Below are 12,659 nucleotides of genomic sequence, written 5' to 3'. Positions count from 1 at the left end.
TTGGGGGGAAGACACTTCAGTCAACGTCGACGGATAGTTTTCAGATGAAAGGCAAACTAGGCTAGCCTTCAGACATCGAAATCGATACCTCGTCCATTGGAAGCTAACAGCACAATAGGGTTGTTGTCCTCCACCATTCACTCTTGCTATTGTACCTACTTGACAATAACCATGACGTATTAAGAGGGCTGGACACCAGCGCCTTGTCCATACAAACGTATTAGACGTCTCCCTTCCTCAATTATAGCACTAGAGAAATTATTTTTTAATATGCTATGGATATCTACCATTGGGTTGCATCTATCGTTTTATTTTTTTGATTAGTTATTTTTTATAGGAGCTAGGAGCCGCCAAATATCAATAAAATCGCCTCTTTTTTACACCCACGAAAAAAGTCCAGCGTGCTTATTTAACGGTCGATTAAAAAAAAAAATACGCACATAGTTGCACAGAAAATATCTTTCTCATACCGATGATGGAATTTTCTTAAAAATTGGTCCAGTTTCGGAGGAGAAAATAGGAGAATACGAAACCTCGATTTTGTCAATTTAAAATACGTTTTATCTGGTCGAAGCGCAACTGTCGCATTCACTTGATATATATATTGATATATATTGTCACATTCACTCAATATATATATCGAAGAAAGGAACGGCAACAAAATTAAGGTTTCGGGTGTACAGCCCTCTTAAGAACATATGCATAAATTGTTTTATCCACTATTGAAATGTGATAAAAAGTTAGATTTAAATTTACGTATGTGAGACTATAAGGGGACCAAAGACAGAAAAAAAATAGTAATAGAAAACAAGTATCTTTGGTTCAGATAGATAAAGCAATGGTTCAAATAATGTTTACTGGGGTAATTTGCTTCGGGTGACCGTCACCGCACCGAATGTTAAAAAGTCGAAAATGTTCGTTTACCATGAATACATATGAAAAACGGTTAGTATATACATATATCAGTGGCGTGCGGTAGAAGTCTCTCTCCCCCCGTCGTACATCCTCACTTTATTTGCGCGAGCAGGATACAACAGGAACAAGAGGAACAGGCTTCTCCTCCCGTATTCTGCGCGCGCACATTAAACAAGGCTATATGAGAGATAATTTCACCGCATGCCACTGATATAGATATATATATATATATATATATATATATATATATATATATATATATATATATATATATATATATATTATATATATACATAATACAGTTTACCATGCACCCTTTTTTTTGATCTTTCGACTTAAGATCTTTAGATTATCGATCTTTGCCTTCCGATATTTGCGTTTTCGGGCTTTTCACTTTCGGTCCCGTGAGGTAGACCCGTTTGCTTCATATTTCAACGGAACTGCAAATTTTGGAAAAAATTATCTAACCCTTTCTTTTAGTAGAAATATAACTAATCTAATATATAATTTCAAAAGAGACTTTGTATGTAACTATTGTTGGTTCGTAGAAAAACAAATGAATATTCAAATAAATTTAAATAAAATAAAACTATTCAAATAAATTTAAATAAAATAAAACTATTCAAATAAATTTAATAAAATGTTTACTATTAGATTGACCATGTTTAAGCGGTTTATATTACAAATACCGAGCGAAGCCGGGTAAAAACACTAGTTAAATATAATCATAATCAGTCGATGACATAATTATCTTTAATTTTGAGTTTTATTTGCTCAGTAGTAAATTAATTGATATTTTCTTCTATAATTAATATATAATATTTATGATCAGTTGGTTGAATCTCTTGGAAAGTTGGTCTTGAATTGCATACATCAGCTACATATTACATACATAGTACTTACATTTTATAAAATGATTAGATATGAAAAATATTCTATCTTGTTCCAAATCTCATTGATAATGAATGATAAAATCGTGCCTTATCGTTTACTTATTTGTATGAAGTTAAACTATGAGGTTGTACATATTTACATCCTCTTAAGATGTGAAAAAAGGACGAACTCTAGATTAAAATATAAAATCAGCTCACATTTGGATTTTGTGTGTGTAACACGAAATCACGTTCATACCCATGGTGAAAATCACTATTGGCTGCTCTAAGATTTTAAATGACTTTTTTTACACTATTATCAAATAATCTAAAAGTTTAGAATTTCATTAGCTTAATTGTATGAACTTGATATTGGAATTGTACTCAAATTAATTACATGTGGTTATTAAGTTGGCAATTCATGCATATATAATATTATATTTTCATATGTGAGTATAATAATTCATTGAAAGAATAGTTTTAGTTTATATTTTAATGTTATTTTATACGTAATTGTATTTGATGTGTATTTTCAGCGTTTGAAGTTTATTTTGAAACCGGAGGTTTCAGTACCAGCAGCAAATTATTGCAGCGGCACTGAGGTGTGACCCGCACGGCCATCCGAAGAGTGGCTTGTTTAAGGTGCTCTGCCACCGAGCTTCCTAAGAAGACCAACGAAGTTCAATGATGGAAATGAGTCTTCCACAATGCATAAATTATCTCCGACGATAGCAGATGCACCGTTTCGATCGTTCTGCACAAACACAAAGCGACATTGTCAGAGCAACAGTCGCTTGAGTATTATAAATTTCATTTAAGATACAATATACTTTTCGATCAAATACGAATGGATTTCGTTTTATATAAATAATAATAATAAACATATACAGTTTGAAAAGAATACACATATTTATTTATAATAATATGATAATGTTTTTGTCTGCTGGTTAGTGTCCAACGAAATATTCATCGCATATTATATTATATATTAATCATATACATATATAATCAACTGTATATTATCTTTCTATGCGTATGGGTGTGTTTGTGAGTGTGTGTGTGTGTGTGTATTGTGTTTAATATAGTATATTCATATGTATGTTTGAATATTTTGTTATACCTAATATACAATTTATAAAAATGAAATGCTGGATCGACTATAAATACGAATACACATATTTATACAAATCATATACAGTATTTTGTATTTGTATTTTAATAATTGTTTCATTGTAATATTAATATGTATGTAAGTACTTAGTAATTGAATGTGTATGTATGTGTTGAATATGTATAAGATATTTAATTATATAAATATATATGTGAGTGTATTAATATGAATTTGTGAGTGTATTAATATGATTGTATATGTAGATTGTATTTTAGCTTCAATAGTATAACTACATATATCTACATACATACTATACTTATGTTGATGATATTGTATTTGTGATTTGAGGGCAATGAATTACAAATTCAAATAGCATCGACGATAATATTATTATATAAATTACAGATTTTCTCGAATAAAATTATACTTACATATATGATTGTGTGTTCATTTGAACTACATTTTAGCACGTATTAAATATTTTTGCTTTTAGTAAATGTAGATTGAAATGATAACATAAAATGTGTATCAATAGCATATAAAATATGTTGAAATAAATTAGTAAGATTGTATATTTAGAATGCTATTTGGATAATCTTGGTGTTTTATGAATGTTGTAGATTAATACTAAACTTTTGAGCTGTTTTTAAAATATAGTACAAGAGATTTTAATTTTATATCAAATATAATCAAGTCTCGGTGTATTTCAAAAGGTATAATTTATTTAAGTGCAATTTAGTAGGATTTATATTTTAATTATGTATTCAAAGCTTAAAATTATCGATGTCTACTAATGTCTAACTGAAATTTATTATACGAAATTGAGTAAACTTTAATGTAGTGAGTCGATTGAAAATATTAAATGTTATGCTCTTGCATCACTTTTATAGTAAAAATGTGAAAAAAAAAACTTGTAATCTTGCTAAATATGATAGCCATGTATTTATTATATTACATACATATATGTATGTTTGATGTTAAATGTTAGATGTCAACAAAATAAAAATATTCATATACCTACATATACATAATTATATTTACACGTTTCATATACGAATAAATATTTCTAAATCCAAAAGTTGCGTATCAGCCATTGCGTAACTTTTGATATTTTTTTTTAAAAGTTGTATTACTTAAAATTTATTTTTATTTTTTCAATGTCTGTATTTACTCATTTCAGCCATGTGAGTAACTATTGACTGGTTAATTGTGATGTAATAAAGTTTTGAGTTTAAAATCTTGTGTTTAATTCATTTAATTTTTACATACAGCATTTTTATTTAAGGGAGGCTGAGGTTTTGGGGTAATGGAGTATTACTCCGGCTCTGTTACTTTCTACTACGAATAATTTTTACTACTCTCAAATACTTTAATATTTTTTATATACTAATTCTCATTGTTTCATCATTTTAAAATATTAATGACTCTTAGATATTGCCTGACGATATGAGAAATAAAATATATTTCAACGTTTTAATAATTTAAAAGAATCCTCTAAAATTGAATCAATGTGGATATTTCTAGTAGCAAGTTTTCAATAATCACAAAAAGGAAATGCAAACAATTTCTCAAAGGGAAAACGTCAATGAGTTTCTATAGATACACTAAAATATAAAATTTTAATGAAAAACAAATTTGAACAAATTCCATACGATATTGTTTGAGAATAAATAAATAAATAAATAATTAAATAAATATTGAAGCCGATTACTAAGCGAGTGTCAAGCGATTATTTTCTGCGCTGAAGTTAATGAATGCTCCCGCGCAGTGCATCTGACGCTGACGTCACCCGTTGCTCGACCTGCCGTCATTTGGCGCACATTTGGGCAGTTGTTTGTACGACAATTTTCCTGCGCGACGAATTTTCGTGTGACAAGAGACCGCGCGAGCGATTTTCGTAGCGGCGGTTATCCTGATAGCGATTCACATTTGGGATATAACCCGTTTACCGTACTATTATTTATTGGTGATTTGCAATGGGGATAAAAATACACGATTTCTATTGATCAGCTAAGATATTTTGACTAATGTGAATCACAGTAGTTGTGCAGAGCAGAGCATCGTAACCTGAATGCCGCGGCAGCGTCGAAGCGTATAGCACCATATAGATCTAACGCGTGCGAGCGAGATGCGTGAAAAGGTTACTATGCTCTGGTGTAGAGGCTTATAATAAATCTTTTTACATACCTCTTTTATGGGTCAACCCCACGGGCCCGAATGTGAAACGCCCGAAAACGCAAATATCGGAAATCGAAAGATCTTAAGTCGAAAGATAAAAAAAGGGTGCATGGTAAACGGTACATACTCACTTAATTTGCGCGAGCAGGATACAACAGAAACAAGTGGAACAGGCTTTTCCTCCGATATTCTGCGCGCGCACATTAATACGGGAGGAAAAGCCTGTTCCTTTTGTTCCTGTTGTATCCTGCTCGCGCAAATTAAGTGAGTATGTACCGTTTACAATGCACCCTTTTTTTTTTGATCTTTCGACTTAAGATCTTTCGATTTTCGATCTTTGCCTTCCGATATTTGCGTTTTCGGGCGTTTCACATTCGGACCCATGAGGTAGACCCCTCTTATATGTACTTCACTTACGATTACAATTCAGGAAAAAATTTGCCTCTTATCCGATCGTTTTAATACTTTGCCATATTGCTCATTTTGGTCATCAATATAAGTAAATGCATCCTCCGCCATTAGACTGGCCGCGCACTAGGCAGCCAGGCTGCCGCAGCCAATCTAACATACGGTGGCTCATTGGAGCCCGCGCACTAGGCAGCCAAGAATTCCTGGCTGCGGCAGCCAATAGATCGCGTACGATTGCACGGCAGCCAGCTGGCTGCACGCAGCCAGAGCCTGCAAGGTAGAATGTATGTGGCTAGTATGTTGCTGCCTTCAGTCTCCGCGCACTTGACGTAGCAGCCAGAAGTTTTACGCCGCGGATAGCGAATAGAATCCCAGAGACTGTGTGACATTTCAAGGATTATCTGTAACGGATATCTGTTAACGGATTAAATCGTAAGGCAATATGGGATATGTCTTCAGAAGAATATAGTGATCGAGATGTGAAAAGACGAAGATGGTAGGAAATCACAAATACAAAGTGTGAGGAAAGCTTGGTTTTATTAATCTTACATATATGTTTACCATCGATGGCACCAATGCAATTGGGAAAATTTGCATTTTTATTGAAACCATTTGCTATCTCAATCCATCTTTCTCCATTCAATTCTGAAAACGCTGTTTGTTTGAATGAATGAATCCAAAATCTTCTCTTTGCTTTGCGTTTCTTACGAAACAAGAGGTAAAGAATTATTTCTTCTACGCTTGACGGAAAGGTGACTACTGGCCGTCGACCCTGGCTGCTCAATATTTTGGCTGCGGCATCCAGGCTGCGGCAGCCTGGCTGCCTAGTGCGCGGCCAGCCTTACGATGGAGAAAAAATATCGTTTTAGACGCGTTTGAAATTTGAATTGTTTTTAACTAATAAGAATCGTGATTTAGAGTTTACTTTCTGCAAATATTACTAAAATGAAACAAGGCTTGTTTTTTGAAATTAATTTGCATGCTTTTGAAAAGAATGCGTATACGGGGCTTCGTAAGCGTTGAAACATTCGTACTGACATAGTGAGTTGGCAGCAGTGTGTTCTGTCAGCGGGTCGACCGAGCGAGGAGTGACAGTGAAAATCGAGGGTTCGCGGCTCCCTCTTCCCCACCATGGCGGGGCCGCTGCCCGAGATCGTTATCTGGTCAGTCTCATACTATTACCCAGAACCACCCAACACACAATAAACCAACCACATAACCTTACCAAATACATTGTTTATCTTATCAAAATTGCGTTGCCTTACCAAAGCTAAATATTATATATAGGTCAGGATTGCTTTACTGAAAATTTTCATTAAAATTTTCGCTCATTTGGCATTTCTCAAATGTGTACCAAATGATGACTGTTCTAATTCATCGAATATGTGTGATTTGTATTTTCAGTGCCCTGACCATTTCCTGCATAGGAACTATTTACATATTTTCGCACATTTTCCAAGGAGCTCTATCAGCGATCGGTCATGGTGTCACTTTACACCGCACCGAGTATACTTGGGTATTCAAACTCAGCATTAATTGCTTTGGGTATGCGTGTATTTTCATACCGGGCATTTTGATACACAAATACGTCAGGAAGACTAAATATTTGGAAAGATGTGGTTTGTATTTGTTTTCATTTCATTTGGTATATATAATATTTAGATTTTGAACCATGTATAGGACAGTAAGAGTTATAAGTAGATATACATACATATTATATTGAATATGTATGTATAATATATTGTCAAAGATTTTTATTATATGTATTAAACTTATCAATGTATTTAATGTACATTTGAGCTGTTATATTTGAAAGTCCAATTTTCAGTTCCAAAAACACTATTTCTGTTTGACTTAATTCACAAATTGTTATCACTTCTTTTAATTCAATATGTCCAGAATATTGGAAAAGCAAAATAATCATAATAGAGGCCACTAGTATTTTTTAATATTGTAAAACGCAAAACATTATATTTAATGTTTTGGAGATATTATTCGAAATGAGGAAAAGTGGATTTATGCCACTTTCAATTATAACAGCTCATTTATTGATATCGTAAATGTGGTCATAAATTATGGAATTTTAAGTAGTATTATACGAATGTGTTTTTAATTATCATTATCAGCCAAATGGGATTATAAAAATAAATAGATTAGATTATTAAATTAAATATTACTATTAATATATGTCAAATTTAGATATAAAGCTATGTATGTATGTATCTAGTCAAATAAAATGAATAAATACAACATTATTTACTTGATCTTATATTGAATATTTAATTAACAGTATTATTGTTTTATTTATTCAGGTACGGGTTGTTTTCCCAGTGTTGTGAGTAGATGCTTCGGAGAGTCGGAGCTCGAAAAACCTTTGGACAGTGCATTGAAAAATGACGTGGATAGCTCTCGAAGTAATACTAGGGAATTGTTCTTATTACTATGTTGTTTCACGGGCTTGATGGGCTCTTACTTGACATGGGGATTGTTGCAAGAAAAAGTCATGACACAGGTATTCAGTTATTTAAACATAAATATAATATATTCACGAAAGTCGGTCTTTCATTTTCATTGTATTATTTCAGACTTATGAGAACGAGAGCGGTAACAAAGCGCATTTCAAAGATTCTCAATTCCTCGTGTTCGTTAATAGGATATTGGCTTTTATCGCTTCGGGGGTGTACATCATGATCACGAGACAACCCCGACACAGATCTCCAATTTATAAGTATTCGTTCTGTTCGTTCAGTAACATATTAAGCGCTTGGTGTCAATATGAAGCTCTCAAGTATGTTAGCTTTCCAATGCAGGTAAATCACCCTCCCATCACCGTTTTGCCTCTTTGTATGAAGATGATTGTAATCGTATCGATTCATTGCAGGTGCTCGCAAAGTCTTGTAAGATAATACCGGTGATGATAATGGGAAAAGTTGTATCCCGTAGCAAGTATGAATATTACGAGTATTTCACGGCAGCTATGATATCGTCGGGAATGGTATTTTTTATGCTGGGTAGCGCTGATGATAGCAAAGGTTAGTTTATCACATCTGTTTTATATCCGACGTTGTTTATGCTATAATTTACACTTGCCATTTTTCAGAGAAAACTGTTAACACTATCTCTGGCATAGTTCTTTTGGCTTCGTACATTGTGTTCGATAGTTTCACGTCTAATTGGCAAGGTGCGTTGTTTACATCATACTCCATGTCTTCAGTGCAAATGATGTGCGGAGTGAACTTGTTTTCTTGTTTGTTTACGGGACTATCGCTCGTACAACAGGGAGGATTTGTAGAATCTATACAGTTTATGATGGACGTTAGTATCTACGATAGAAGAATAATGATTATAAAATGTTTCCTCGTGTTGATTTTATATTTGATTTATTGCAGTATCCTAAGTTTATCATGGATTGTTTGTTGCTGTCGATAAGTTCGACGGCAGGCCAGTTTTTTATATACTTCACGATAGCTACGTTTGGACCTGTTCTTTTCACAATAATAACTACTTTGAGACAGGTGATGAAACGTGCGTTTACTTTTTCAAATTATGGTTGTTTGCGTATTTATTTGAACTTTTCATTTTCAGGGTATCGCAATATTGCTGTCCTGTCTGGTGTATCAACATCATATCAACTCGCTCGGAATTACGGGCATAGTTATAGTATTTACAGCTGTGTTCCTAAGAGTATATTGCAAACAACGATTACGCAAAATTCGCAATAGAGTAGAATCTTTCAAAACTAGATCTGCAGTGTGATCAGTTTTCTATTGACAGTATTTAAAAATAATTATATTATGGAAGAGTTATACATCGTTTAATCAATTGACGCTTTGACTCTCCACTCCAATTTTTGGATGAATTGCGTAACTTCTTTTATATTCTCTTCTTAAACAAAATTATATAGGTCAGTCTTTTGAACAATTTTTTATCAATTTATTGAATTTAACATTCCTTTTAAATTATTTGTCGATTTTCTATAATCTGTTTTTTATTTAGTTGACCCTTACTGGTCCCGAAACGCATAATGGGACAGATTTTGGTCTTTTTTCGAATCAAGCTTATACAAATTTCAGATTTATAGAATAATAAATTCCGTCGGAATTGCATACATATGTACAAGTTTGCCTGCCATTGTATGTATGGATTTAAAAGCGTTCCAAATAGTATTTTAATTCCCAATTAAAATACTATTTGGAACAGAGCGAATATGTTACAAAATGGATATTTGACTAGTAAGGGCAGAAAAATCTTATGATATGAGTAGTTCTTTTTATAAAAAAAATATTTATTTAATTAGTTAGTCAAGTTTTATAAAATTAGTTTGTTTTAATAATGGAGGCATTTAGTATTTAAAAATTTAATTTACTGAAAAGTTAAATTTTATACAAATTTTTATTTATGAAAAAGAATGAGTATGTGTGTTTATGTATGGTTGTATAAAAATGTATTTTTGAAATAAATAAATTGTATTTATTAGTCGCACGTTCTTTATTTATTTTACAATAATGAGTTTTCATTTTACACCTGCAATTATTACTTATTTAAAATATGTATGTATTTTGATAATTAACAACTACATATATGTATAAGAAAATGACTCAATTTTGGATAGGCACAATCACAACACGTTAATAAAAGGTCTACTTATTATAATGAAATATTTGGTGATAATTTAATTAAAATTTTCAAATAAATTTAGATATGTTTCTAACTGGTGTTTTTTTAGAATGATTTGGAACCATCTTTAAATTCACTAATTTATCAATTATTTACAATTGTATATTAAGTGCATGAGAATCAAAATAGTAAATATTGCTAGAATTAGTTTCTTATATGAATAATTTTGTTTTATTGCTTTAATGTGAACAAATTTAGTTTCTTTTTCAATTATATATTTAAAATATTGACATTTAGCACCAAACTTTATTTTGAGCACAAATGGATGAAAATACCTTCATGGATTGTCTACATAAGATTTTTACGAATGTAAATCAAACAGCGCTAACTATAAATGTGATAAAAAGGCAATGTTTGCGTAACTTTTATAACCTACATTAAAATGATTTGTTCTAATAAATATTACATTACATGTAATTTATTGTCAAATATTGTAATATGCAAATTTAAAACTACAACTTTCAATATAAATACACAATAAAATTGGGAAAGCGATTCCTTAGATTATTTTTAGTTTTCTTATAAATGAATTTACTATTCATATTGAAATTTTTTTAGGACTATGTAATTACGAGAATCAGTAAAGATGAAATTGAGTATTGGTCACTTATAAATACGATCATATCTTTGTTATGTTACATTTATGGTCCCTATAAGATCAAAACTTATAATGAAGAGAACTAGACAGAGCAGATATGTTTCAAAATATGTAAACATACAGAATCTAACTTTGTATTAGTACACTATAATAGTTAAATTTGTAAAATACAACAGCGTCGTTGAGGATTGACGTTTACTTATGCTATTTTAAAGTTATAAGGCAAAGTCGACAATGGACCAGTAAAATTTGGCAGGATATTTTTCATCTAATCGTAAGATGGAGGGCGGCAAATTGTGCATAGAAATAGGAGTGCGTAGAACAATTCCGTGACTTGTAACAACAACATTATTGCACACATAATATATTCGAGACGAAGAATGCGAGTTTGAAACAAGAAGAAGTATGTAACGCAAAGGGCCGACGGTATAGTTAAAAAGACAGAAATGCAGACTGGAACGCCTGGAAAAGAATGAAGCCATATTATATTATATACACGAAATAAATTGGATATATACACATGAAATAATCGGAACTGTGTACTGACTGTGGAGGGCTAAACTTCCTCTTCGTCCGAGGACGCAGCGTAATGATTCTATGATTAGTAACGCTAGCAATAGTCCAGCTTCTGCACCGAGAGTAGCACTAGGATATGGTAAGTTTACTGCCTTCAATATACCGATGCCTGCTTCACATGCGGCAAACATTCCAAAGTAAAACGAATTGAGGTATAAAAGTATCTCGTACGTTAAACTTGAATTGACCATTTTCACTGAAAGTAATAAATAATTCGATTAATTAAATATTCATTAATTTATTCAATGTTTAAAAAGAATTACATATCATATGATATGTGACGCTACAGTAAAAGGCTATTTGTTTTGATATTTATTTCCATGACAACACAAATATAATATTTCAAAAGCCATATTATGTAGCTTTGCATAATAGTTATATTTATCAATTTTACTGGAAATTATGTTTCATTACATTTCAGGAGCTCATGTTCAGGCTATTGATAGACTGGATTGTAAAGCAGGTTAGAAATTTTCAGCAACAAGTGTGTATACATTTTGAATTTATTATATATTTTGGAATTATTTTGCTTTAAATATTATTCGATATGCAGTAACATAATTAATGAAACCTCAATATGTATCTCGTTTACATTCCAGGAATTGCCGTGAGCTCCCGCGGGTATAAATAGGGAACAAGTATATGACGCATGTGTATACGCCTGGGAAATTTCATATGTTGTATTTAGCATTTTCAGCACCTTCAAATAAGGAAGATTTTTTCTCCAAATAAATACTGGAGGTATGGATATTAAATATATATTGTTGAATTCAATGGACGACAATTGATTTTACATTTTTCGAATTATTGAGGTTCAATACGAATTTCAGAACTTTTCAGCACATTAACAAAATGATTATTTCTTTTTTAGTTTTATCGTGAATGATTTTTCCACCGTGGGCAGATAGGATGATAAAGCTAACAATTTTTCTTCGGGCAGGACTTAAGTATACACAATTCAAGTACACAGACATGGAAATATCTAACTCGGCAGTTAAAGAAAATACCAATTCGATTTGATATGTTGAATTTTAAATTATAGTGTAACGTGGGAACACGAGAAAAAGTGTCCACTGTCTAAATACATTCGTGGGTGAACAATTGAGACCCTGGACTAGGCTAACGGGACTCAGTAAGAGCCCAAACAAAGGCAACGCTGGAGTTTTTATAGACCTGGGCAAGTGCGTCCGTAAACAATAGACTTGCTATGGTAAACCTTTTTGTGTCTAGACGGGGAAGCTGTACCGTGCAATTTGTCCTTTATAAGGAGGTATACAGTTACCAACGGTAGATTAAATTTCTGGAGTGAGCGGTGGTTCCGTGT

At 32.2% G+C, this 12,659-nt stretch overlaps 3 protein-coding genes across 3 annotated transcripts in view; 2 read left to right on the top strand and 1 right to left on the bottom strand.

The window, feature by feature from the left end:
- SerT (Serotonin transporter) overlaps nt 1-2,395 on the top strand; it is a 28,845-nt gene extending 26,450 nt beyond the window's left edge. The window contains exon 11 of the mRNA XM_077434152.1: nt 2,324-2,395. Within this exon, the coding sequence (XP_077290278.1) occupies nt 2,324-2,395 (72 nt within the window). The remainder of the gene's footprint in view (nt 1-2,323) is intronic.
- A 4,113-nt stretch (nt 2,396-6,508) lies between these two features.
- On the top strand, nt 6,509-10,193 carry sll (adenosine 3'-phospho 5'-phosphosulfate transporter 1). Its single transcript, XM_077434118.1, has 8 exons — nt 6,509-6,647; nt 6,889-7,103; nt 7,797-7,996; nt 8,070-8,294; nt 8,366-8,516; nt 8,585-8,799; nt 8,874-8,999; nt 9,070-10,193. Exons 1-8 carry the CDS (start codon nt 6,616-6,618, stop codon nt 9,238-9,240), a joined length of 1,335 nt encoding a protein of 444 aa, XP_077290244.1. The 5' UTR covers nt 6,509-6,615; the 3' UTR covers nt 9,241-10,193.
- On the bottom strand, nt 9,269-12,080 carry LOC143914033 (transmembrane protein 216-like). Its single transcript, XM_077434119.1, has 3 exons — nt 11,907-12,080; nt 11,307-11,531; nt 9,269-11,221 (listed from the first exon to the last, which is right to left on the bottom strand). Exons 2-3 carry the CDS (start codon nt 11,524-11,526, stop codon nt 11,028-11,030), a joined length of 414 nt encoding a protein of 137 aa, XP_077290245.1. The 5' UTR covers nt 11,527-11,531; nt 11,907-12,080; the 3' UTR covers nt 9,269-11,027.
- Between the last annotated feature and the right edge of the window lie 579 nt (nt 12,081-12,659).

This window comes from Arctopsyche grandis, chromosome 7, assembly GCF_051622035.1.
Source record: "Arctopsyche grandis isolate Sample6627 chromosome 7, ASM5162203v2, whole genome shotgun sequence".
Classification (NCBI taxonomy): Eukaryota; Metazoa; Arthropoda; class Insecta; order Trichoptera; family Hydropsychidae; genus Arctopsyche; species Arctopsyche grandis.
This window is presented reverse-complemented; position numbering and strand designations above follow the sequence as displayed.